At 42.7% G+C, this 22,895-nt stretch overlaps 3 protein-coding genes and 1 long non-coding RNA gene across 21 annotated transcripts in view; 2 read left to right on the top strand and 2 right to left on the bottom strand.

Annotated features, from left to right (window-relative positions):
• The first annotated feature begins 4 nt into the window (after positions 1–4).
• Positions 5–2,055, top strand: LOC307024959. The gene is made up of 2 exons (XR_013804030.1): positions 5–770; positions 1,200–2,055. It is a non-coding gene; the product is annotated as an uncharacterized lncRNA (long non-coding RNA).
• LOC307024957 (general transcription factor II-I repeat domain-containing protein 2A-like) lies at positions 1,618–7,893 on the bottom strand. 6 transcript variants are annotated; one of them, XM_079659484.1, is made up of 6 exons: positions 5,778–7,891; positions 5,327–5,387; positions 4,694–4,817; positions 2,412–4,514; positions 2,185–2,255; positions 1,618–1,747 (listed from the first exon to the last, which is right to left on the bottom strand). In XM_079659484.1, exon 1 carries the CDS (start codon positions 6,952–6,954, stop codon positions 5,818–5,820), a length of 1,137 nt encoding a protein of 378 aa, XP_079515610.1. In that variant the 5' UTR covers positions 6,955–7,891; the 3' UTR covers positions 1,618–1,747; positions 2,185–2,255; positions 2,412–4,514; positions 4,694–4,817; positions 5,327–5,387; positions 5,778–5,817. The 6 variants fall into 6 exon arrangements, with proteins under 6 accessions (XP_079515610.1, XP_079515607.1, XP_079515609.1 ...); XM_079659481.1 differs by adding an exon at positions 4,972–5,096 and having other exon boundaries at positions 1,618–4,514; positions 5,778–7,893; XM_079659483.1 differs by having other exon boundaries at positions 2,185–4,514.
• A 7,968-nt stretch (positions 7,894–15,861) lies between these two features.
• Positions 15,862–21,452, top strand: LOC307024592 (uncharacterized protein). Of its 2 annotated transcripts, none has more exons than XM_079658871.1 (10): positions 15,862–16,192; positions 17,145–17,421; positions 17,581–17,685; positions 18,074–18,185; positions 18,424–19,265; positions 19,426–19,583; positions 19,791–20,048; positions 20,373–20,544; positions 20,895–21,043; positions 21,236–21,452. In XM_079658871.1, exons 3-7 carry the CDS (start codon positions 17,647–17,649, stop codon positions 19,834–19,836), a joined length of 1,197 nt encoding a protein of 398 aa, XP_079514997.1. In that variant the 5' UTR covers positions 15,862–16,192; positions 17,145–17,421; positions 17,581–17,646; the 3' UTR covers positions 19,837–20,048; positions 20,373–20,544; positions 20,895–21,043; positions 21,236–21,452. The 2 variants fall into 2 exon arrangements, with proteins under 2 accessions (XP_079514997.1, XP_079514996.1); XM_079658870.1 differs by having other exon boundaries at positions 15,868–16,192; positions 19,426–19,613.
• Positions 21,158–22,895, bottom strand: part of LOC307024595 (uncharacterized protein) — a 26,846-nt gene continuing 25,108 nt past the window's right edge. For 6 of the 12 annotated variants that reach the window (XR_013803925.1, XR_013803926.1, XR_013803929.1 and 3 more), the window contains 3 exons: positions 22,404–22,565; positions 21,852–22,070; positions 21,158–21,614 (listed from right to left, as the gene is read on the bottom strand). Coding sequence is in view for 2 of the 12 variants with exons in the window: in XM_079658878.1 (XP_079515004.1) it covers positions 21,461–21,614; positions 21,852–22,070; positions 22,404–22,565 (535 nt within the window). In the remaining 10 variants the exon portion in view is untranslated. Of the gene's footprint in view, positions 21,615–21,851; positions 22,071–22,395; positions 22,566–22,895 lie in introns of all 12 variants that reach the window. The other 6 variants (XR_013803927.1, XR_013803930.1, XR_013803932.1 and 3 more) reach the window with 2 other exon arrangements.

Here is a 22,895-nt window from a genome sequence, read left to right as displayed (position 1 = left end):
TTGATCATTCAAAAAAAATACAATTTATTTGAAAGTTCAAGTTTTTATCCTGAAGTTTGAAAAATACAATGATGTATTCAAAATAAAAAAAAGTATTTGAAATAATTTTTCAGGTTGAATATTATTTTGATTCAGTTCAGCAATTTTTTTGAATAATATATTTATTTTCAGATTTCACTTTTATACATATTTTGATATTTGAATCCTTATTTTTTTCAGCACAGATTTTTCGTTTTCAGATTCAAAACAATTATTTTTTCACTTTCAGATCTTTTCTTTTCAGATCTTTTTTTTTCGCTTTCAAACTTTTGGCCCTGATATTGCTTGGGGGGCGGGGCTTACCAAAGAGTAGTTTGGCATCCTGAGTGACAGGCCTCCCTCATGTCATGTTGCCTTCATGGATGTTAGAAAACTGGGACCAGCGTCAAAGTTCCGTTAAGCGAGCTGCTGAGCATCGTAGTTGGCAACAATCAAGTACAAATAAACTGTGTTAGAATTCTATGGTTAGAATGTGAAATTACGTATCCGCAACGAGCCAGCATGTTGTTCTGGTGGACCTGACGCCATCCCCCGCTGTCTCACGGAGAGATACCGCAGGTCCTTCCTTCCTGAAGCGGTCAGACCAGCGCCATATAGATAGAAGAGTTACGACAGGGGAAGTCCAAAAACGGTTATCGTCACGTGGTTCATGCAGACGAGGATTGTTCCCCGGAAGTTCACGGCGGGCAATGTGAATGCATTGATAACAGGAGATAGAACTACGATTTTTGGTAATTATTATTGAATAAAGGTTTTGATTTGCAATATTTATACAACAAATCGATATGTGTATGTATTTACATCAATATGTTTTAAAAAATAAAATAGAATTTGCTAATATTAAGTGATAATATTAGGATTAGTGTGAACAACTAGTTTACATGTTAGGCTAACAGTGCCTTGGTTAAAGAGCCTGTTGCTGTTTATAGCTTTGAATTTTTTTAAACCAATATTATCTTCTTAAACTTGTATGGTAGTCAGGAGCATCACTTTCTAATGTTTATTGATATATTTAGAGGGAGGGGATCTAAAGGAATGCTTCAAAATTCAGATTAGTTTAATTTCTACCATTTTCTTAAATTCATGGTAGTTTCAGTAATCCCATGGTAATTGAGGACACAAGTTATCTAAATGACTAATGTCATCTTTATGGCTTTCAGAAAAGACAGGAGACCGACAGGTGACTATCAAAGGACTAGCAGCAGCAGCAGCATGATGATGATGATGATGATGTTAAATGTGTTGTTTTATGAACATCCATTGCAAATACATGGAATTCAATAAACATTGAATAGCATATCATGCCGTTTGTCTGTGCCTTTTCCTCCGTGTTGTCCTGGTTTGCTGTGCTGCCTCCTAGTCGCCACCATGGTTTGCTGTGCTGCCTGGGGATGCTCAAATCACTCCGAGAAAGGAATACGAATGTACGGCTTCCCCACTGACACAGAGCGGAGGGACAAATGGCTGGCTCAAGTCAGCAGGAGCAATTTCACGACCAACAGCAAAAAAATATGTGAGGTTATTATATACAAACACTGCATTTGCACTTTTTCACAAAACGAAAACCACACCATTGGGAAAGCTTAATGTTTTGTTTAATACAAAAAAACAGGGAAAGGCTTGAAAAACAGAGTTGAGACTCAGGGTGCAGGGTGAGGGTCTCAGTGCAGGTATTCAGGCTCCATTGAATCCCCCTCTGGTTCTTGTGCTGAAAGAGGGAGTAACAGACAGGAGAAAGGGTTATACACACCTATATAGCACACCTATTGGATGGGAAATTGCCTTGGGGAGATAAGGTGTGGTCTTTGTGCCCAACTGAAGTTATGGAACTTTATTATTTGTGAGTTTAACAAAGTATGACAAATGGCATCAGTAACAGATGTGATATGAATTTCTATAAAGTTGTCTCACATTCTTGGTCATATTTTATATACAGTATGTAATGAGTATAACATGTCCAGTAAGTATAAAGTGTTTCCTAATACCGTGTATTCAACCACTATGGAATATGTATGTGGGCAGACAAAACTGAGTTGTTCTGTGTGTGAAGTAACCTCAAGTCACTCCGCAGGCACATTTTGATGCAGACCAGTTTGTCAAGACAAAAAAGGGCAAGACTAGGCTGAGAGCAGAGGCTATACCCACCATCTTTGAGCATCGCCCTGTGGTCAAAAACAGAAGGGCCCCTGCACCACGATTCACCCCGGGACCTGTATCTACAAAGCCCATAGCTCATGATCACAGCTATAGTGTGAAAGGTGACACAGGTATAATAAGTATGAACTCTTAGTAACAAAAGTCATATTTCTTATTTTTAAGTGGTATAATATTTTAAATGTTCAAAAATCTACAGTGCCATGTCTTCTACTTACATTAGTCTCAAAGATTGAGGGAAGAAGGGATGAGGAGACTGAGAGAAAGGAAAGTGAGGGTGAATAAAGAGAGGACATGGCTAGTGAGGAGAGACAGGGAGGGTGGACACTAGGCTTGGGCGGTATGACGGTATTACGGTATACCAGGGTATTTCGAAATACCGTCGGTATGATTTTCAATACCGTGACGTCACAGACTGTGCGCCAAATCATAGATGCGTTTCATTCCATTACACTGACACGGAGTTTTGACAGGGACGACATTGGTTGTAATGCACAGCACGCGCCAGCAGAGGGCAGGGGAGGGCAGTCCGTCTTTCCCGCTCTCAGAGCTCAGCACAGAGCTGAGCTGAGCAAGATGGCGGCAGCATTTGCCGGCCCCGAACTCGGACAACTAGTAAAAAAGAAAAATGCCTCTGCGCCTGTTTGGGACTATTTTGGGTTTACTCGTCGCCAGTGACTTCATCCAGCACAACGAGAGACGGAGGCGCTTCTTTGGGAATGTTTAAGACGGGGTGAGTGAGTGTTGACATTTTTTAATCCTATGCAACTGGTTGATGGTTTTGTAGTCGAGGTCGGACGGTTTTAAAAACGAAAGCATTTACGTGCTAAACATTGACGCGAGTAATCCAATGAATCAAATGGAAATAAGGTTTTTAACACATGCACGGAATAATATTGCCAAACTAGTTAGTGAATATAGCAAACTTTATTCAATAAGTGTTAGAAATTAAAATCAATGTTTTAATGGGGAAATGTAGTTTAAACATGCCGTCAGTTTTAATGCTCTTTTATACTGAAAAATCTGAAATTCTTGTGCACAAGCAGTTAAGCTTTTATTCTGAAAATCCTTCATCTACGCATGTAGCATGTGGCTAATATACGATTTCCTAAAGAGGTGAATTTAGTAGCGAAATGATATGGAGTGGTGCAAACCGAAGCCTACTGATTTAACACTACAACTATAGATGTCGAGATACTACCATGCTGAATATTAAATGAAGGTACAGTTTATTTGAATACATTATTGTTTACAGACGAGAGTAGCATGTGACAACATCCGGAATGACCGGAAACCAAACGAGCCGAGAAGTATTTTTTAGAGTATTGATTACAGCGTTTAGAATGTGTTAAATGAAAAGTGATGAAAGAGAATATGAGGAGAAAAGGCGTGTTGAGCATATATTGGATGTGAAAGGAGCCAATCCTCTGTTTAAATGCAACAACGGACATTGGAGACGAGGCGAGCCGGCAGGCGGGGAGGAGCCAGCAGAGGATATATAACACCACCGGAGGAGAGATCCAACTCTTGGCTTCCCTAACGAGGAGCGGATCACAGCTGTTTGTCTGACTGAACAATATCATGCTTGTGACCAACCCGCGCCTTTTTTAATTAAATTTTTTTTTTTTTAAAGCTTCTCTCCTGGACGGGAGAATAACGAACACAGTTTACATAAGTCAAGTATTTACTCCCGGAAAATGTTTATGTATGATGATATATTGTTAACTTAGCTCACTATGGAAACAACGTCGGACATCTACAAACGCGTCCTGTATCCGATCTCAAAATGTGCCATTTGCACAATGTGTCATGTATGCAGCCCTTGTTTTGCACTTGCGCGCACGTCGCGGCACTTTGCGAGCGTCTACCGGCTCGGGCTGCATTTTACACCGAACATATAATATACCGTTCGAAACATCTATTTGCCGCCGAACGCCACCTCACTCAAATCGACCCAAGTCACACCGTCAGTGGCGGCTGGTGGAAAATATTTTTGGTGGGGCTGGCTGTTGATATAGTGAGTAAAAAAATTTGGGGGGGGAGAAATTACCCCTTAAATTGGGACTGATACCGTCATATACCGTATACCACGGTATGATGTCAGCAAGGTATGACGGTATGAAAAAAATGATACCGCCCATGCCTAGTGGACACCACCCACTCAGCCAGCAGCCAGTCAGCATACGAGGGAACCAGCAGCCAGTCAGCATACGAGGGAACCAGCAGCCAGTCAGCATACGAGGGAACCAGCAGCCAGTCAGCATACAAGGGAACCAGCAGCCAGTAAGCATACGAGGGAACCAGCAGCCAGTCAAACAGATCTATTAAAAAAATTTAATAGAAAATTAAAGAGCCAAGAAGGAATCACCAAAAAAGCAAAGTCTGCACTAAGAAAAATAAGGAAGAAAAATGCAGCTCTCAAGAAAACAATGAAAATTAGGGACAACAAATATAAGAAAACGTTTTCAAAAGACCAACTTAAGGCATTAGGCAGACTCACCAGAAAGGGGATGAAATGGAGCAATGAGACAATTAAGAAGGCTTTAAAAATTCGCTTTCCGTGCGGACCAACGGGTTACAAAACTCTGCAGGAATTGCAGATTCCCCTTCCAGGAATAAGGACACTGCAAAGAAGGATGCAATGTGTTAAGTTTGAGCCTGGTGTGTAACAGCTAACATCACTGCCCCTCCACCCGTAACATCACTGCCCCTCCACCTGCCAGCACCCAGCCAGAGGAGCGCAAACAACAAAAACAAGCAAGGTGTCCCGTCATGTACCTGGAAGTTTGGGTTAGCAAAATGGAGTAAGAGAGGGACTTGAAAAACCTTGGTGGCTCGCTACTCATGTTGTTACAGTTGTCTTGGTTACAGCTCTCAAGTTGTTTTTTTTGCCATTTCCACATCTTTAGAAAATATGAAATAAATGAAGTTAAATCAACCTCTTCTCTGGAGAACAAACTTTGATTTCTCTGTCTTGTGAGTTTGCAGTCTTGCAGTTTTGCTCCTCCACCTCTAACATCACTGCCCCTCCACCTGCCATACAGTAGGTTACTAACAAGATGACTTATATAATACAGTGATAGAATACATGTTTAGTATGCTTACTTATATAAAACAGTAGTATTCAACTTACCTTTTGTTTTCACTCTCACTTAAGTCCCTTTCCCTTTGCCATCAATCCAAAATCAGCTGAGCTGCAACATTATACAGACAGGTAATAATCAACATAATCACAAGGACACAATATGGCTCTGCTAAAAACACTCACTCTTACACGCACCAAAGTTATATTTATCTAATATTTAACTCCCTCCACCCCCGCATATAATCCCGTTTAGAAGCCCCTCTTCTCTAATTCAACAACGTTGGACGAAATGACATTAAGAGAACGGAATTTACAATTAAAAGGCTGTTCAACGTGTGTTGCTAACTTGATCCGTTATCCTAGCTTTATCTGTTATCTGTAAACGTTCCCTAAATCTACTAATTTAGGGATAATCCACTGACATCCTTTAATACACATGTTAATTTGAATCAGATGTACTGATAATATCCGCAATATAAATCTTTAAACTTCTTCTTACCTTTAAAAGTCCGTCACGAACGGTCTATTATGCTGCAACTCTACAGCTCTGCTAGCCTTGGCGCTAACTTCCGGGGAACGATTGAGAGGCTCCACGATCCGCCATTGCTGTAAAAAAGTGGTCCATTGGAGTGAACGGAGATGACGTAACTCTCAGACCAGCGCCGTATAGATAGAAGAGTTACGACAGCGGAAGTCCAAAAACGGTTATCGTCACGTGGTTCATGTGGAAGAGGATCGTTCCCCGGAAGTTCATGGCGGTTTTTCTGAGGGAGCTGGGCTTTCCATAACATCAGTTTTGTAGAGAATGCTCTGACATTGTCATATGCTGCACTAACAAGCTGGCCCTGGCCCTGCAACTTCTTATTCAGAGCATTCAGCTCCTGCGTGATGTCAACAAGAAAAGCTAAGTCCATGAGCCATTTGGGATCACTCAGCTCGGGAACAGCCATCCCACTCTTCTCCAGCTTGAATACTTTCAGTTCTGTTCTCAACTCAAAAAACCTCTTCAGGACGTTTCCCCTGCTGAGCCAACATAACTCTGTGAAGTAGAGCACATCCTCATATTCTGACTCAATTTCCTCCAAAAAAGCACGGAACTGGCGGTGCTTTAAGCCCCTGGATCTGATAAGGTTGATGCATTTCACAACGACAGACATCACATTGTCAAACTTCAAGCATTTGCTGCAAAGGGCCTGCTGATGGATAATGCAGTGCACAGCAATAGCCTCCTCCACACCCTCCTCCTCCAGTTTTCTTTGAACAAGTGCCACCAGCCCATTTTTTCTCCCTGTCATTGATGGCGCTCCGTCCGTCGTAATTCCAACATACCTCTTCCATGGCAGACCGATATCCGCAATGGCATCACACAGTTGCTGAAATATCTCCTGAGCGGTGGTCTGGCCATGCATTGGTTTCACTGTAAGCAACTCCTCTGTCACTTCAAAATTGTCATCAACACCACGGACATACATTGCGAGCTGAGCGGTGTCAGTGATGTCTGTGCTCTCATCAAGAGCCACAGAGTATGCACGGAAAAGTTTGGCTTTCTCGCACAGCTGTTCATATAAGTCACTTGATAAGTCAGAAATGCGCTCTGCCACTGTGTTAGCTGACAGGCTGATGTTGTTGAACTGACCCTTCTTTTCCGGACAGACTATACTTGCAGCCTGCAACATGCATTTTTTTACAAACTCGCCTTCCGTAAACGGCTTTCCCGCTCTAGCAATCTGACTGCTAAATCAGCCTCATTGCTTCCTTTCTTGAAGAGATTTTGTTGCTTCCATAGAATGTTTTTTAGCTCTGTGACTTTTTTCTCTCTCTCATCTCCCAGGTATTTTGCATACTCTGCATGTTTAGTTGAGTAGTGACGTTTGACGTTATACTCCTTGTATACAGCGATTTTCTCTGTGTATATAAGGCACGTTGCGTTTCCCCTGTACTCAACAAATAAATATTCAGTCTCCCACTTCTCCTGAAATGTTCTGTGGTCATCATCAATTTTTCTTTTCCCTGAAAGTTTTGATGAAGACATGGCGATATATTTTGCTTCCACTCTGTGTCACTTTTGGATCACTCTGGATTGATTCCGCTGCGCGCATTTGATTGAAGTGTGGCGGAGTTCCCTCGGAGTGGGGAGGGGCGAGGAAACTCCGCGCAGCAGTTCCCTGCCAGCAGCAGCAGCAGCAGCGGGAAAAATAAAATTGAAATATAAAGCGCAAACGTAAACGCGCGGGCCAGATTAACACTATTTCATGATATCAACAAAGGGGCCATGAGAAACTGTCTCGCGGCCCGTAGGGCCTGGAGTCTGAGACACCTGCTTTAGGGGCTCCGTTGCCAGGCAACGCAATAATTTACATACTCTTCAACTACAACCCTAATTATATTTAAAAACATTTTAGAAGGCCTCACGAAATACTTTAAAGAGCAACTTCCAGGTTAAAGACACCTGTGAATAAATGTGTAGGAAAATGATGAATACACTAGATTTCCCCAAAAATATACAGAAATATACACTACAGTGACATCTGGCGTCGTTTTTGTAAGAAATGTTCACTTCCGCATAAAAAAGCCTCGGCACGTGACCTCCCGCGTGTGACGTAACATGGGGGAAACAAGGGGGAGAGCGGCCGGTGTAACGTATTAATAAACATGATCCCAATGATAGTTTCGACACAGAAGACACAGAAGAAGTTGAACATGAATATTCGAATGCATATGACGGACCACAACCTTATAATTTTGAGCCTGCTAGGCGTCCAAGAGACCAGGAGCAGCCAAGGATTAGAATAAATAACGGCCATCGGAGAGAAATTGAGCTGTGGTTTGAGGAGAACCATTGGAGAACTGGGCAGCTATCTTGGTGAGTGACCGGCGTTACTGTAGCTACAGAATGTTAGCTAACGTCACATCACAACATTGTGAAGTTAGCTATCATATATCAGACTATAACTAACGTAGCATTGATAATATAGTAACGTTACTGGCAGGACTGTTGATACTGATCCATAACAGAAACTAATGCGCAAGTATCAGCCGTATCTCGCATTACATACAGGGCTATTCAACTTCATTAGCAAGTGGGCCAAATAGGAAAATCACAGGGGGTTTGTGGGCCACACAATACTTTGTCAAGGAATCACTACAAATAACTCTTGCTTACATAGTGTTAATAGATACTAATACATTAAATGAACTAGTCAAGTGCATCCCTTTTTTTTACTTTAATTGTATCAACATAAATCATTACAGAAAGCAACCAGTCCATAAAAAAGTAGGAAAGCTTCAGGTTACAAGGCTTGACACAAAAGTGCAAAATGTTGCATCTTTAAAACTAAGGAGACATGAGGTTTTTTCCCCTAACAGTTCCATGTCCACTAATGTACAAAAGAAGATGAATATAATAAAACAGTATTCATCACATTAACAGTAAGAAGCCCTGTGTATAATATCCTCAACACTTCCAAGCATACATAAGGTACATTGAAGACAACACAAGTCCATAAAATCGAATACTAAATGCAAATAGAACATAGTAAAACAATAGCCATCAGACTCACAATAACATTCATATCTTGGAAACATTTTTTACAATTTTCGAAACAGTAAGTAGGCTATTTGAATGACCATAAAATGAATGACCATAAAAACAGATCTGTATACATACCATGCATCAGACTTCTGTCATGTTTAGCCTGTTTGAGTCAGTGAGATAAATTACACTGCCTTGATTTAGCTATTTCAGCATAGTTTGGCTCATAAGTGGTAAGAGCAATCCTGAGACACTCATGCAACTTTTCATTGGTAATGGAGCAACGTCATAGGCGGATTTTGCGGGGGGGCAGGGGGGGCATTGCCCCCCCTGGTGGCTGAAATATGTTATATCATTACTAAATCTAAAACTGTTCCAATACAAATATTTTGTATATATAAATATTTTAATAGATGTAATAAAATGATTGTTACAATACAAATCTGAATAATATCATCTTTTGTTTGAAATAATTTCATTTTTGAGCAGTCGCATGTTGTGACCATAGACTGTATATATAAAGGGTTGTGACGTGTGTGTGTGTGTGTGTGTGTGACGTGTGAAGTTAAGGACAAAAGTTCCCTCACTTTTTTTTGTATCCAAGTGATTCAGCTATTGAATTAGCAGTAATGGATATTCGGCGATTTTTAAAACGTCCAATTTCGTCTTCAGCTTCAACAACAGAAGAGCCACCGACTGAGCCTAACTTTACCAACCAGCAGCCGTCACAATGTCAAGTGGCAGACACGCAAACGAGCAGCTCTGGATTAGCTAATGTTAGCCCCACAGCGGAGAGCTCTGGATTAGCAGGACCAGCTAACATTAACCCCACAGCAGGGAGACCACCGGCACCGGGGCCGTCAGTGGGTCATGATGATCTTGGGGAAAAGCACAGCTGTCCCAAGCAGCCTACTTTATCCGATTTCCCCTCAAAAATGTTTGGGAAAATGAAACGATCATTTTCCACGTACTATTACAAGATCTATCCCTGGCTGGAATATTCAGTACGAATTGATGCCGTCTTCTGTTTTTCATGCCGCCACTTCCAGACTGACAGCGGTGTGGAGGATTCCTTTAGAAAGGGCCTGAGTGACTGGAAAAAACTAAGCAGCAAACTGGAGAAACATGCACAATCCCAGGCCCATCTGAACTGCATGGTTAAATGGGATAACTATAAAGTGACTGCATCTTCTGGATCTATTGCAGCGAAACTTTCCCGAAGCCACAAAGATTCTGTTGAGAAGAACAGATCTTATTTGTGCAAAATTGTTGATATTGTGAGGCTGTTGTCCAAACTCGGATTGCCTTTTCGTGGGCATCGGGAGGGAAGCGAGTCAGAGTCGTGTGGAAATGTTCTTGAGGTTTGTGGATTTTTCTCCAAGTATGATTCTGCTTTTACAAACATGCAGTCCAACTATTTCAATGCTACTAGCCCGGATTTCCAGAACGAAGTCATTGACATATGCGCTAACTTAGTTTGTGCAGAAATTGAAGAGAAAGTGCAGGATACTGGATTTTTTTCTATAATTGCAGATGAGGCCAGGTCTTGCAAAACGGAACAATTATCAGTATGTATCAGATATGCAGAGCAGCTTGAAATCAAGGAGCGTTTTTTGTGTTTTATTGATTGCTCAGCATCTCGCAACGCGGCTGGGATTGTGGAAGCAATAAACAAAGGACTTGAGATGTGTGGACTGAAACATATCCCAGTTGTTGCCCAGAGTTACGATGGTGCCTCCATCATGTCTGGTCACGTTTCTGGTGTGCAGCAGCGCATCAAAGAGACCCACCCATACGCAGTGTACGTGCACTGCATGGCACACAAACTAAATCTGGTGCTTATGGAGTGTTGTGCTGTCAACCGCAGCGTGAAAACATTCCTGAACGTCATTGACAAACTCTACTCTGTATTTGCAGAGCCGTCAAACCATCATCGATTCATTGAAATGCAGAAATCACTGAATCTGAAACAAACTGAAATAATACAGCCAAGTGAGACAAGATGGGCGTACAAGTGGCGATCTGTGAATTCCGTTAAAACTCACTACTCTGCAATTATAGGGTGCCTGAGAGAAATGAGTGACGAGGGAGACAAGTGGTCTGTGGAGGCCAGTGGCCTTTATGCCCACATGACCAGAATGTCTTTCATTACATGTGTTATTGTATTGGAAGACATACTGCGTGTGATTCATGTTACGCACAAGGCCCTACAGTCCTCCAGCTGCACACTCTCCGAAGCTGCAGCGCTTACCGACAACCTGAAGGCGCACTTCAAATCTCAGAGACAAGCAGATACGTGGAGCAATATGTGGGGATCAGTGAAACAGTTCTGCCGGGACAACAACGTGCCAGTACCTGGGGATGCAGATGTTGAGTGTCAGACTCCGGGTCCCCTTGCACCCAAAAGAAAACGGGTTACAAAACCCCCGGCCTCCCTCGACAGTTTCCTGGTTACAACTACTTTGGGCCAAAGAGAAACTGATGAAAGTGGCGCACAAATGTCACAGAGTGATACAGCTGGATATCAGCAGCACCTCTATCTCCCTGTGCTGGACACCCTCATCAACGAACTAGACAGACGATTCACGGGAGAGTCCATAGAGCTGGCACGAGCATGTGGAGCAGTGTTTAAATGTCAGAAAAAAGGAATTGAACCTCTCGTACAAAAATACGCACAGCTGCTCAAAATTCACCCTCTCCTTCTTGGAGCAGAGATGGACCTTGTTAAAGCCTCTGCTGTCGCACCTGTTGCACTTGAGCATCTCCGAAAGACTGTTAAAAAGGAGAGCTATCCAAATCTATACAAGATGCTCCAGTTGGCACTGACTCTGCCTATCGGATCTGCCACCTCTGAGAGAAGTTTTTCTGCAATGAGGAGAATTCGGAACTGGCTGCGGTCAACGATGGGAGGAACAAGATTTTCCTCACTTGCGGTTCTTCACATTGAGGACGACATAACCGCACAGCTGTCACCTGAGGGGATAGTGGACGTATATGCGGAACGTAAAAAACGGCGTCTACTTCTGAACTAAGGTAGGACACCAAGGGATATAGTAGTTATCAAATAAGTATAAGATAAGCACAGTTTTGATACGTTTTTTACAGTTATGTAATGCACTGTTGTTGGGGGGAGTGACCGCCCCTTCCATATGAGTGTGTGTGTTCGGCGGGCATGAGGCGTGCATGACGGGACGAGTTGTGTTCGTATGTGGAAAAGTCATACTCAGTGCGGTGAGCACGAAATAGTTGGGACTGTGTACTGAGTGACGTCAGTAAAAAAGGTTTGCCCCCCCAAGCGCAAATGTCAAACTCCGCCTATGAGCAACGTGCCCTTGTTTTGATGGCATTCATATGAGAAAAGCTAGACTCACAAGTATAGGTAGATCCAAACATTGTCAGTATAAGCAAGGCCACCTTCCTCATTGTGGGGTACTGATACTGTTTAACATGGTTAGACCAAAAGTCCACTACACCCTCAGACTGCAGGAGCTGCTTTAAAGCAAAGGAAGACTGCACATCAACCAGCTCCATCTGAAAGAGGCTCTCATCAATGCAAGATATGACCTCTTTTACTTTTACACAGAAGTCTGCATCAGGCTTGATGGAAAACGGGTCACGGGCAAACTGCAATACCTCAATTGGAATGCTGAAGCCTTGGAATCTGTCAGTAAAGTTATCAGTCAATTTTGTCATGAAGTCTGTCATGACTGGCGTTATGTTTGCTCCAGGTGATGTGGTCATAAATGCACAGAGTTTTGGGAAGTGCAGCAGTTTCGTTGTCATTAGGTCTGTTTTGAAGATCGTTAGCTTTGTCTTGAAGGCACAAAGTCTTTCAACCAAATCAGCGATAGACTTTTCGCCCCCCTGCAGTTCGCAATTCAAAGTGTTCAAGTGTCCAAAAATGTCACACAGAAAGTAAACATCTGCCATAAACTGTTCATCTAACATGCGCTCCAAGAGGTTTGTAGCTCGTTTGTGCTTACTCGTGCGAAGGAAAGACACAATCTCCTGGCGGAGTTCACAGAAACGATCCAGGACCTTTCCTTTGCTGAGCCATCGGACATCGTTATGGACGAGTAAGTCCGTGTGTTCAGCAAACGTGTCAGCAAGCAGCTGACGGAACAGGCGGTGTTGTAGGCTGGAGGTTGAGCGAATGAAATTCACAATGTTCATGACAGTGTCCATGGTGTTTTTCAAATCACCACTGAGCTTTGCACACAACACAGATTGATGAATAATACAGTGTAAATACTGCATGTGTGGGGCTATGGCAGATAGACGTGCCACCAGCCCCTGCACTCTGCCGATCATAGCTGGAGCGCCATCAGTGACCAACAGGCACACTTTTTTTAAATCCAGTTGACGTTCGTTAAAAAACGAGACTATCTTTTGAAAGATAACCTCACCTGTAGTGTGTCCCTCCAACGGAATAAGCCCCAGAAGTTCTTCCCTAAAGCGAACTCCATCGAAAAACCTCACATAGACGCACAGCTGGGCCATGTCAGTACAGTCAGTTGATTCGTCCACAGCGATTGATATAAACTCTGCTTTTCGAAGGTTTTCCAAAAGCTTCCCCGACACATCCTTTGCAAGTAGTTCCACTCTGCGAAGTGTTGTTGTGTCTGAGAGAGGTACTTTTTTAATGGCTGAAGTGACGCTGTCTTTTACTTTTTGGTCAATAACCACTTCATCGATGACAGCAAGCATGCATTCTTTAACGGTCTCCGCGTCGGTAAAGGGCCTCTTCTGTCTGGCTAGTGTCCAGGCTACTCGCAGGGATGCTATCGTAGCTCTCTCTTGTTCCGTGCAAAAGCGACTAAAAGCCACTTGACTCCGTTCAAATGATGCTAGCAGTCCCTGTACTTTCCTTCTCCGTTCCTCTGAGCCCACGGGAAAACTGGCAGAAAACGAGCCATGATTTGAATTGTAGTGTCGCTTTACGTTGTATTCTTTCATCACGGATATACTTTCGTTGCACAATAAACACACCGGTTTATTACTTGTTGCGGCTGGCAAAGTAAATACATATTTGTCAGTCCATTCATTCTGGAATTGGCGATTTTCCAAATCAACTTTACGTTTCTTGGGCTTGGAGAGAGACATCTTGAAGCTGTTACTCGCTGGCCCGTGAACCTAATGTGTAACGTGAGTTTGACTGAGCCAATGACAAGTGCGGACACAGTGCGTTTTATTTTATTTTTTATGAACAGACCGCGGCAGGCAAAATAACGGATTCAAAATAATTCAAATTAATGGAAAAACCAGCGTTTTCGCCGCATCGTCGGATTTACTGTGATCAGACATTAGTATTATTAATGCTATTACACATATGCCATTTCGATTTGCTGGCAACCTCTTGTGGGCCAGAAAAAAGTTCTGAAGGGCCTGATTCGGCCCGTGGGCCGCTAGTTGAATAGGCCTGACCTAATGCAACTCCACACTACGGTGCTGTGTACCGGAGGAGAGACGCGAGATACGGCTGATACTTGACGATCTGGCGGAGAAAGGTTGTGGAGCCTCCGTTGATATGCCGTTGTAAATGGCTTGATGGAAAGCAGGTGTGTATTCGGGGAGGGTGCACAGCTGATTGCAGCAGGTGAGTGGAGGTTGAGCCGGGAGCCAGGAGTGACAGCCACCACGCACACACAAACAACACAGACAGGGGGAAACAAACAAACACAAAGGAGACGGCTGGAGCAGTACAGCCACCACAGCGTTACCAAATGCAACTCCACACTACGTCTTAAGGTGCCGTGTACCGGAGGGGAGAGAGAGAGAGCAGCGAAGGGGGGGGAGAGAGAAGTCATATGGTTTCCTGATAAAGCTGTGGAGAGTATGTGCTGCAGGGAGATGGATGCACAACGCACCCAGGAACGAACGCTAGCTCCGGTCCTTTTTACTGTGGACTCGATGTCCTGACAGGCTGGTATTTGTGCAATCTGCACAAACACAATACTGCACCATGATTACAAATGGTGAAATACAATGTAAAACTACCGAAAAATACCAGCTCACTAAAACACAACCGCTCAACTCAACGCAACTACTAACTATACCCGCGGTCAGAGAGTGGAGATGTTTCCCCTTTGTTATGTAATATGACGCGTTTGACGTATGACCTAAAAAAAAAAGCCGTTTTTAAGAGCAGAGCTCAAAATTGTTCCTTTCCCTCTGAATTCCTGCCCTTATGTCTCGTAAAACATATCAAATCCTACATTCACTTTTTTAATTGTAATTTTCAAGCAAGTTTAAGCATAAATGTAGAAAAAACAACAACCTGCAAGATGCTCTTTAATGTACATTTAAATTTAAATGTAAAGGGATGTGTGTAATGTGGTGATTACATTATTCACCCACGGATCTATGGGTTGGGGATGGCGCTGGGTTGGGTTGGGGTATTGTTCCGCATGGACATTTTAGTTAACCGGACTTCCTGTTGATGTGAAATACGAAAACATTTTTTAAAAATAAAATGATACTTTATTTCGAGTTTGCTTGATTTTCTCTTTGGAGGTCATCACATAACGGCATTTTAATACATGGTTCGGCTGCATTAAATATTACATATCTGCCGTAGTTCGCTAGCCCTGATGAGAAGATTTCTAGACAAACATGAACAACTGCCGCCAAAACTGAATATGTGACGTGGATCATAAATATATCAGCAATTAAACAAAATCTTCAATTTCTCTTCACAATTTAAGTCTCTCTAATACTAATTCGGTTGACTTTTATATTTGATCCAATCAGTATATTGGTATATTTATACCATAACGGTGCACAGCTGATAGAAAGGGACACCTGGTGGTTAAAGCACGTTATTGAAATGTATTATTTTTATTATTAGATATTAATAGGAGACACAGACAGACAAACTAATAAGGCTTTATTTAAAAATTAAAGAATAGTTTAGGTTAAAGACCCAGTGAAGTGTGCGCCTGTGCATGATCTGTTATGCTAATACATATTTTAATGACCAAAATTGTCCATTGGAACCCATATCAAAAGATGTTGGAATAGCAACAAATTTGACGAGTTTTGAATTTGCCGCCTGGAAATCCGCAGTTGACCTCCGCCTTCGTGGGCGTGGCTTGCGATCTACTGCGTGACGTCACGAGATGGTCGCCGCCGAAGTGTTTACATTCATCACAGTTTATTGTTTCTCTGTTTCAAAGTCGAATTTATCAAAGTTTTTGAGCTAGTATTTTACTGGAAAGTGTGTCGGAGTCGACTGGAATTGATTGCCAAGCGAGAAAACCTGACAATGGAGGCGACAGTGAAGAAAACGGGAGGAAAAACACACGGGAAGTGATGCATTGCCGCTGGCTTTAATAATGTCAAGTCTGCCGAAGTGGCGATGTTTCTGTTCCCAAAAGATGAAGGTGAGCCTGGCTGGTGTCATTGTTTCGTAGATTTGTTGATTGTTCATGACAAATAAAGGCCACTGGTCGATTCGAGAGAGAGAGAGAGAGAGAGAGAGAGAGAGAGAGAGAGAGAGAGAGAGAGAGAGAGAGAGAGAGAGAGAGAGAGAGAGAGAGAGAGAGAGAGAGAGACTGAGAGAGTTACAGGGTTGTTGTTGTTAGCATCTGGTGCTAGCTCGGCGCTAACGGAGATTGGCTGTTTCAACAATAAGAAGAGGGAAAGTCCTCTCCTGTGGGACTGAGAGAGATAACGTCAGCTCAGGGAGGTAAAGGACTCTGAGTGATTAGATTGTAAACTGTAGCCTAAGTTATCTCAGTGGGTTTGGTCATCTATGTAAACAAATATTTCCATCTATGTAATATTAGTTGTATAAAATAGGTTAAGAAATCCTTCCAATGTTTTTGGATTATTGAAATATATGTTTCATATGAGTGATGAGAGCTGTATCCATAAATCTCTTAATGTTGCCCTCAAAGTGCACCCGATTGATGCATTCAACTTCAATTTAAAGAAAGAAATCTTCCCGGGGTGCATGTCCCCGGACCCCCCTAGAGGGTGTGAGGTCATCACAAATGAAACAGGTTCACATGGATGGGATACTAGATAAGTGTGCACACATTATGTACACTACACATTTTTCTTGGATTTGTTAACACTATAGTCCCTAATATATTTGTAGAAAGGCAGGAAATGGAATTAAATCGAGAACATTTTTCATTGCGGAGGACCCCCTGTTTTGTGTCCCCCCCACTTCTCAAACCAAAGTTACACCCTTGTCTAGATCTATGACAAAATATTGTCCTCAACTAAATTGACTTCCATGGCCATGTTAATGATGTCATTATAGATTACCTATAGAATAGAGAGCTTATCTTTTGACTATTAATGGTTGGATTTATTTTATTTCTACAGATCTGTCAAAGGCATGGGCAAAGCAAGTACAGAGAACCAGGAAGGACTGGGAGCCTACCAAATACAGTGTTCTGTGCAGTGAACACTTCACAAGGGACTCCTTTGATGAAAGTGCTCTACTACGAGCGCAGATGGGTATTGCGACAAAGAGGACCTTGATCCTGAAGAAGGGAGCAATTCCAACTGTTTTCCCCAGAGTTGGGACTTCAGCTGTGGGACAACTTTCAACGTGAACATCAAGACCGGCTCGATCTGCATTTGCAATGAGAGAGAGAAAGTGTGTAAAGTTGTTAGGCCTAATTTGTTGATGTTGAATCAGGATTTAATTCCAGTGGCTAGTAGTCTCCTGAATTATTATGAAATGGTATGAGCAAGGTGTAGGCCTATACTGTTTTGAATAATTTTGTAATCCATTTCATATTGTGTACATTTGCAGAAAGTAGAGGAACTCCTGGCAGAATCAGAAGTGGAGAGTAGCAGTTTTGCTTCCACAGAGGAATCAATGGAGATGGCCACTGACACAGACATGGCACCGGAACAGGTTTGTGATTGCCCCCAGGTTTTGTTTTAGATGAGCACATTAGCTGGTTTTACCTTGCACGTTATCATGACTGGCACACACAGTGGACACATGAAAAAAACCTTCTTTGTAATATGCACACCTTAGATCTTACACTTGTTATGTAAAACAAAAAGCTTAGCATTAGTCTTGTTCCAAACACCAAACATGCAACCGGCAAACCAGTCTGCTAAATATAATTATTGTAGAAAGTTGCTAGTCAGGCATGATATTGACTTACATATGCATTGGCTCTAGCTAAGCATTACTGTAGGGTACATGTTTATCATGATAATATTGTCTAGAACTTCTAACCCCTCGAAAATATTTTACAACATCACACTATGAAATGTATGTTTTCACCTGGCAGGAACGACAGAGTCAAGATCAGGCCTGCCAGACAGACTGGACTCCAACAGCTACTGTCAGCATCAAGACACAGACTGGGAAACAACTCACAAAAACAAAGACACAGTCAAAGGGTAATGCCACTATTGATTGGTTAATAGTACTGCACTATTAAATCGAAGTTTAATCAGTTCCTAAAAAAAAAAAACACAACAGTTTGACAGGCTGAGCGAGTGTGTCATATAATACTGTATTACAGTTCGGGATATTCCTTCTAATGTTGAGTTTGTTAACTAGTAAGCAACAGATCAACATAGATTTGTGGTTTTATATAAACACAATATAGTATTCCATTGATCATTTCATTTCCAGCATGCCAGGTGACGCCCGAGATGCTGACTGCAAGTCTACCAGTACCAGGGAGGCAGAGAAAGCTGAAAGTCCATGGCACCGGAGACCCAGCTACACCTGACCAGCCACCACAGGCTGCCTCTAGCAGCAGCAGCAGCAGCAGCCAGGCGTCAAAGCTGGAGCAACACCAACTGGAAGACGCGTCGTCCAGCAGTCCAGCTGCACCACCATCAGTATCATGCTCCTCAGACTGGGAACCCAGTAGCCCCATCTCAGCGGCTGATTCTTCTGACAAGTCAGATCTGTCAGAAAGTCTGGAAGCATTTGGGGATGAGATGTGCCACAAGGAACCCAAACACATCGTCTTTGGCTCCAGCCTCGGGAAACTGCTACAGTGGTGCCACTGTCCATCTTGCGGCAGCGTCGACATCCGTCAAGTGTGGACAACCACTGGAACACTACTTAAGATCCACCAAACATGTGACTCCTGTCTGCAGGTAACTGAGTGGCAGAGTCAACCGAGCATTGGAAACTTCCCTGCAGGCAACATGCTGTTGTCTGCAGGCATACTGTTTGCCGGTGCGTCGCCAACAAAGGTGCTGCGAGTCCTAAACCACATGGGTGTGATGACCTACGTGAAACGAACATTCTTCTCACACCAGCGAGACATCCTGCAGCCTGCAATACAGGGTGTATGGACGCAACAACAGGCAGCCCACATTGCGATGCTGCAGACTGAAGGGCGACCTCTGGTTCTGGGGGGTGACGGCAGGGCCGACAGCCCTGGACACTGCGCAAAATTTGGAACATACACTACAATGGAGCTGGAATCAAATGTGGTGCTAGACCTACAGCTGGTGCAGGTACAGTTTATATTGTTCAAGTTCAGGGTTTTGTGTGAGAAATTTAAAACTTCATCTGTAAATATTGTAATAGTAACAGTGTTTCAAATCATATTCAGCTCATTGCAGAGCTCCTGTCTAGTTATCTGCCTAACTGGAATGTTCCCTGCTGTATTTTCAGAGCAACGAGTGTGGTGGGAGCTATCATATGGAACTGGAAGGCCTGAAGAGGATGGTGGCCTTCTTTGAGGACACCCTGGAGATTGGCACTCTCGTCACAGACCGACATCGCCAGATTGCCAAATGGATTAGAGAGAATATGCCGTACACAAAACATCTGTATGATGATGATCTGGCATGTAGCCAAGTGTATGTGTCAATGTTGTTTCTTTTGAAGTTCAAGGAGTAGAGTCTTCTATTGAGTTATCGTAAAGTTGTTATCAAAAGACAGACATTGCAGCATGCAGTGTAACAAATCTTATTTGCACACCTCACTCAAATAGATAGATCTCTATATGATGTCAGTTTTATTTATTGTCTTTGCAGCTGTTGGGAAGAAGCTGAAAGCCATCTGCAAGCTCAAGGGCTGTGAGGACCTGAAAGCATGGCAACAGAGCATCATCAACCACTTGTACTGGGCAGTGGTTTCCTCCACGCAAGACGACGCAGAACTGATTGTGGATAAATGGAAGTCGGTGGAGCGGCATGTCCTAAACCTCCACAGGGGCCATGGTGGAAAGTTCCCCACATGTGCGCACAAGAGACTACAAGGCAGGGCTCACAAGAAGAAGTGGATCAAACCAAGTGAGTTTAGAGTCAATACTCCTTTTTCTGATTTGGCGGCAGACGTGACATTTAAAATTACGTCTGTTGCGTCAGCAACGGGTGACTGTAATGTTAACCGTCATCCACCGCCAAAAGGAGTATGGAATGTATACAGTGTATGCATACTGAGTGATTAAAAACCCAGGACATACCCAGCAACAACAATGTACTGACTGTCTTATGGTTGGGTACATAATCCAAAAAGTTACGTCTGAGCAACAAACATTATAATTGATAATCCATAATGTCAAGCACTGCCATTGAAATTAGTTGATGATTGATTTATTGATCTGTTGATTGCAGGTTCACTATCAATTGTCAAACTGTAGAAACTGGTGACAGACAAGATGCTGTGCAAGGACATCGGCAAGCTCTCTGCCGTACACCAGACATCCAAGCTGGAGGGCTTTCACAGCCTCATCATTCAGTTTGCACCAAAGTCTTACGTGTACTCCTACACTGGCATGCTGTGCAGGTTGGTCTTTTCAGCACATAATTCGAAGGCTTGTACTGTACCAGCTAAAGACTTGTTTCAGTTACTTGGGAATGGGCGTCTTTGTACCGTGCTGAACCAGGTCTCCGTGCTGTATAAAAGCTTGCGGCGTTACGTCACATCTCCCATAGTGTGTCAAAATGGAGGAAGGAACTGTGATGAAGTTGTCAACTCCAAGACACACATTGCTAGGACTAAAATAAAACACTAAATCACTTTCTGAATCAATATCAAGTTAAATAGAGCTGTTCATGTATAGACGTGGAATAATTACAAAAGAGAGATATTTCTTTTCACATTTTTAAAACTGTTTCTTTGTTTATGTTAAACAGAACCCTTCTTGCCGGACTGCATTACAACGAGAATGCCAACAGACATACTGCAACTACGAAGGCGGGAGAACAGAGGTTCAAAATCCGCTACCCCAAGTACAAGGCTGGAGGTCATGTTGTGAAGAAGATCCTAATAGAGGCAACATTCAGTGAGTTTGAAATTAAATTACTCAAAATAATATTGTCTAGATTGGTAATGTACCGGTACTAATGATTTAGTAACTAATTCAGTTAAAAACCCCAATTGAAAGAATGATCTCGGCTTGATGACAGACACCATTTATTATTAGAGAAAATTATAAAGTGCAAGTTTTGTATTCTGTCTTTGAACACTGTTGCAGGCTATGTGGATGATCTCATGAGAGAGGTGGTCGACCTCTGCAAGAAACCCAGCGCAGACACGACTGTACAGCTGGAGGAGCCTCCCACTCTGTCCCCGGCAATGGAGAAGCCTGACAAAGCAGAGGCCATCAAGGCACATGCCAGTCGTTTCAAGACCAAATAGTCTGTCACTGTGCATCTTCAACTGTGGAACTGTATTAAACATTCACTTCAGAACTGTATTGTTACTGTCCTTCTTCATAACCGTGATAGTCCATGGATGGAAACTGTCGACGAATTTTGTTCACTGCACAAGAGGGCAGTGGCAGTCTTATGTCGCGTCCTAGGTAACCCCAGCAAAGTCTCACCAGCTGGCGGTAGCCTGTGTATCGGTGGCGTCTGCAAGACAAAACATTATAGCATTGATATGACGACAGCTACTGTCAAGAGACTACTACAAATGAAGGACAATAGATGATAATAGGTCAACTTCAAAGTTACATTTTCTTATACTCAGATCATAAAAGACTAATATTCAAACGTATAAAGTTGCAAAAGTTGTCATGACATCATATAAACTGATACATTTATATACTAGTAATAAACTTTATTATAAATAGTGTTTGTAAGGCTTACTCATTGCCCTCTTGCTTGAGATGGCCATAATGTTGCCTGTATCCATAGTATGCTATACGCAGCACCCAGATGTCTAGACAGCCAGATCGGAAGCCGGGGTGGTCGATTATGCAGCTGTGGACACCATCCTCCTCCATGGTCCTGGTGACAGCGGGGATTTCCCGACAGCACAAACTCTCGGCTACAGTGTCCATGTTGTTACAGTTGTCGCACTGACACCTAAAACATATAAAACAGATGTAACATTATGATTAGCAGGAATGCCAAGATGTTTCAGTGTTGTCAGGTTGCGACATATTGCAAGGTAACTGGATTTTATCATTTTAACTTGGAACTGTATACTGTTGAATTTTATGCAGAAGATCCAATAAAGTTAGACTATGTGCGCATGAAAATAATTTCTTGTTCTCGCCCCCTGATTATCTGATAGGTGGAATTATTCCCATAAGCTGCAGAAAAACAGGGCTGGTCACCCTGGCGTATGTTTTAATTCAATGACCAGAAAGTTGTAATTCTAGTTTAATACAGCACACGCACTGCTAACCTGCTAACCATTCAGTGTTCTGTAGCCGGTCAAGGTCTTCCCCATCGTCCATGTCGTCGCCATCATCCTCCCCACTTGACGTCCCTGACGGCTCAAATCTGTAGGGTTCAATGATGTCCTGCGCTTCCTCATCGTCACTTCCATCTTCTGTGCCACTTTCCTCATCTATCCTGTCCGAAAAGCTGTCAAAATCAATAATTTCTCTCGTGCTGCAGTATACGACAGTTTAATGGTGGAGGGATACACACATATTGATAGATGTCTTGTAATGCACTGTTGAGGAACCTGCGATCCAAGTTTTTCATCTCCAGCCTTGTCAGGTATTGAACAATCAATAAATAAAGAACACAGAATTATTAAATAAAAGTTATAAAACACAGAATTTGCTTGATAATACTAAATGATTTACAAATAAACACCACTGCATATTTACAACTGTTACACATGCTGATGTAACGCAAATGTTTCCAACTTGGAATCAATAAAGTATATCTTATCTT

The sequence above is a fragment of the Notothenia rossii genome, assembly GCF_949606895.1.
Source record: "Notothenia rossii genome assembly, chromosome: 11".
Classification (NCBI taxonomy): domain Eukaryota; kingdom Metazoa; phylum Chordata; class Actinopteri; order Perciformes; family Nototheniidae; genus Notothenia; species Notothenia rossii.
This window is presented reverse-complemented; position numbering and strand designations above follow the sequence as displayed.

What these genes read in the sequence shown, in the direction of transcription:
- LOC307024957 (XM_079659481.1), bottom strand. Translation starts at nt 6,954, where the DNA reads ATGTTGCAGGCTGCAAGTATAGTCTGTCCGGAAAAGAAGGGTCAGTTC.
- LOC307024592 (XM_079658870.1), top strand. Translation starts at nt 17,647, where the DNA reads ATGGAGATGGCCACTGACACAGACATGGCACCGGAACAG. An exon ending in AACAAAGACACAGTCAAAGG is followed by an intron (nt 18,186 to 18,423) that starts GTAATGCCACTA and finishes TTTCATTTCCAG; the next exon opens with CATGCCAGGTGACGCCCGAG. An exon ending in GATCTGGCATGTAGCCAAGT is followed by an intron (nt 19,614 to 19,790) that starts GTATGTGTCAAT and finishes TTGTCTTTGCAG; the next exon opens with CTGTTGGGAAGAAGCTGAAA.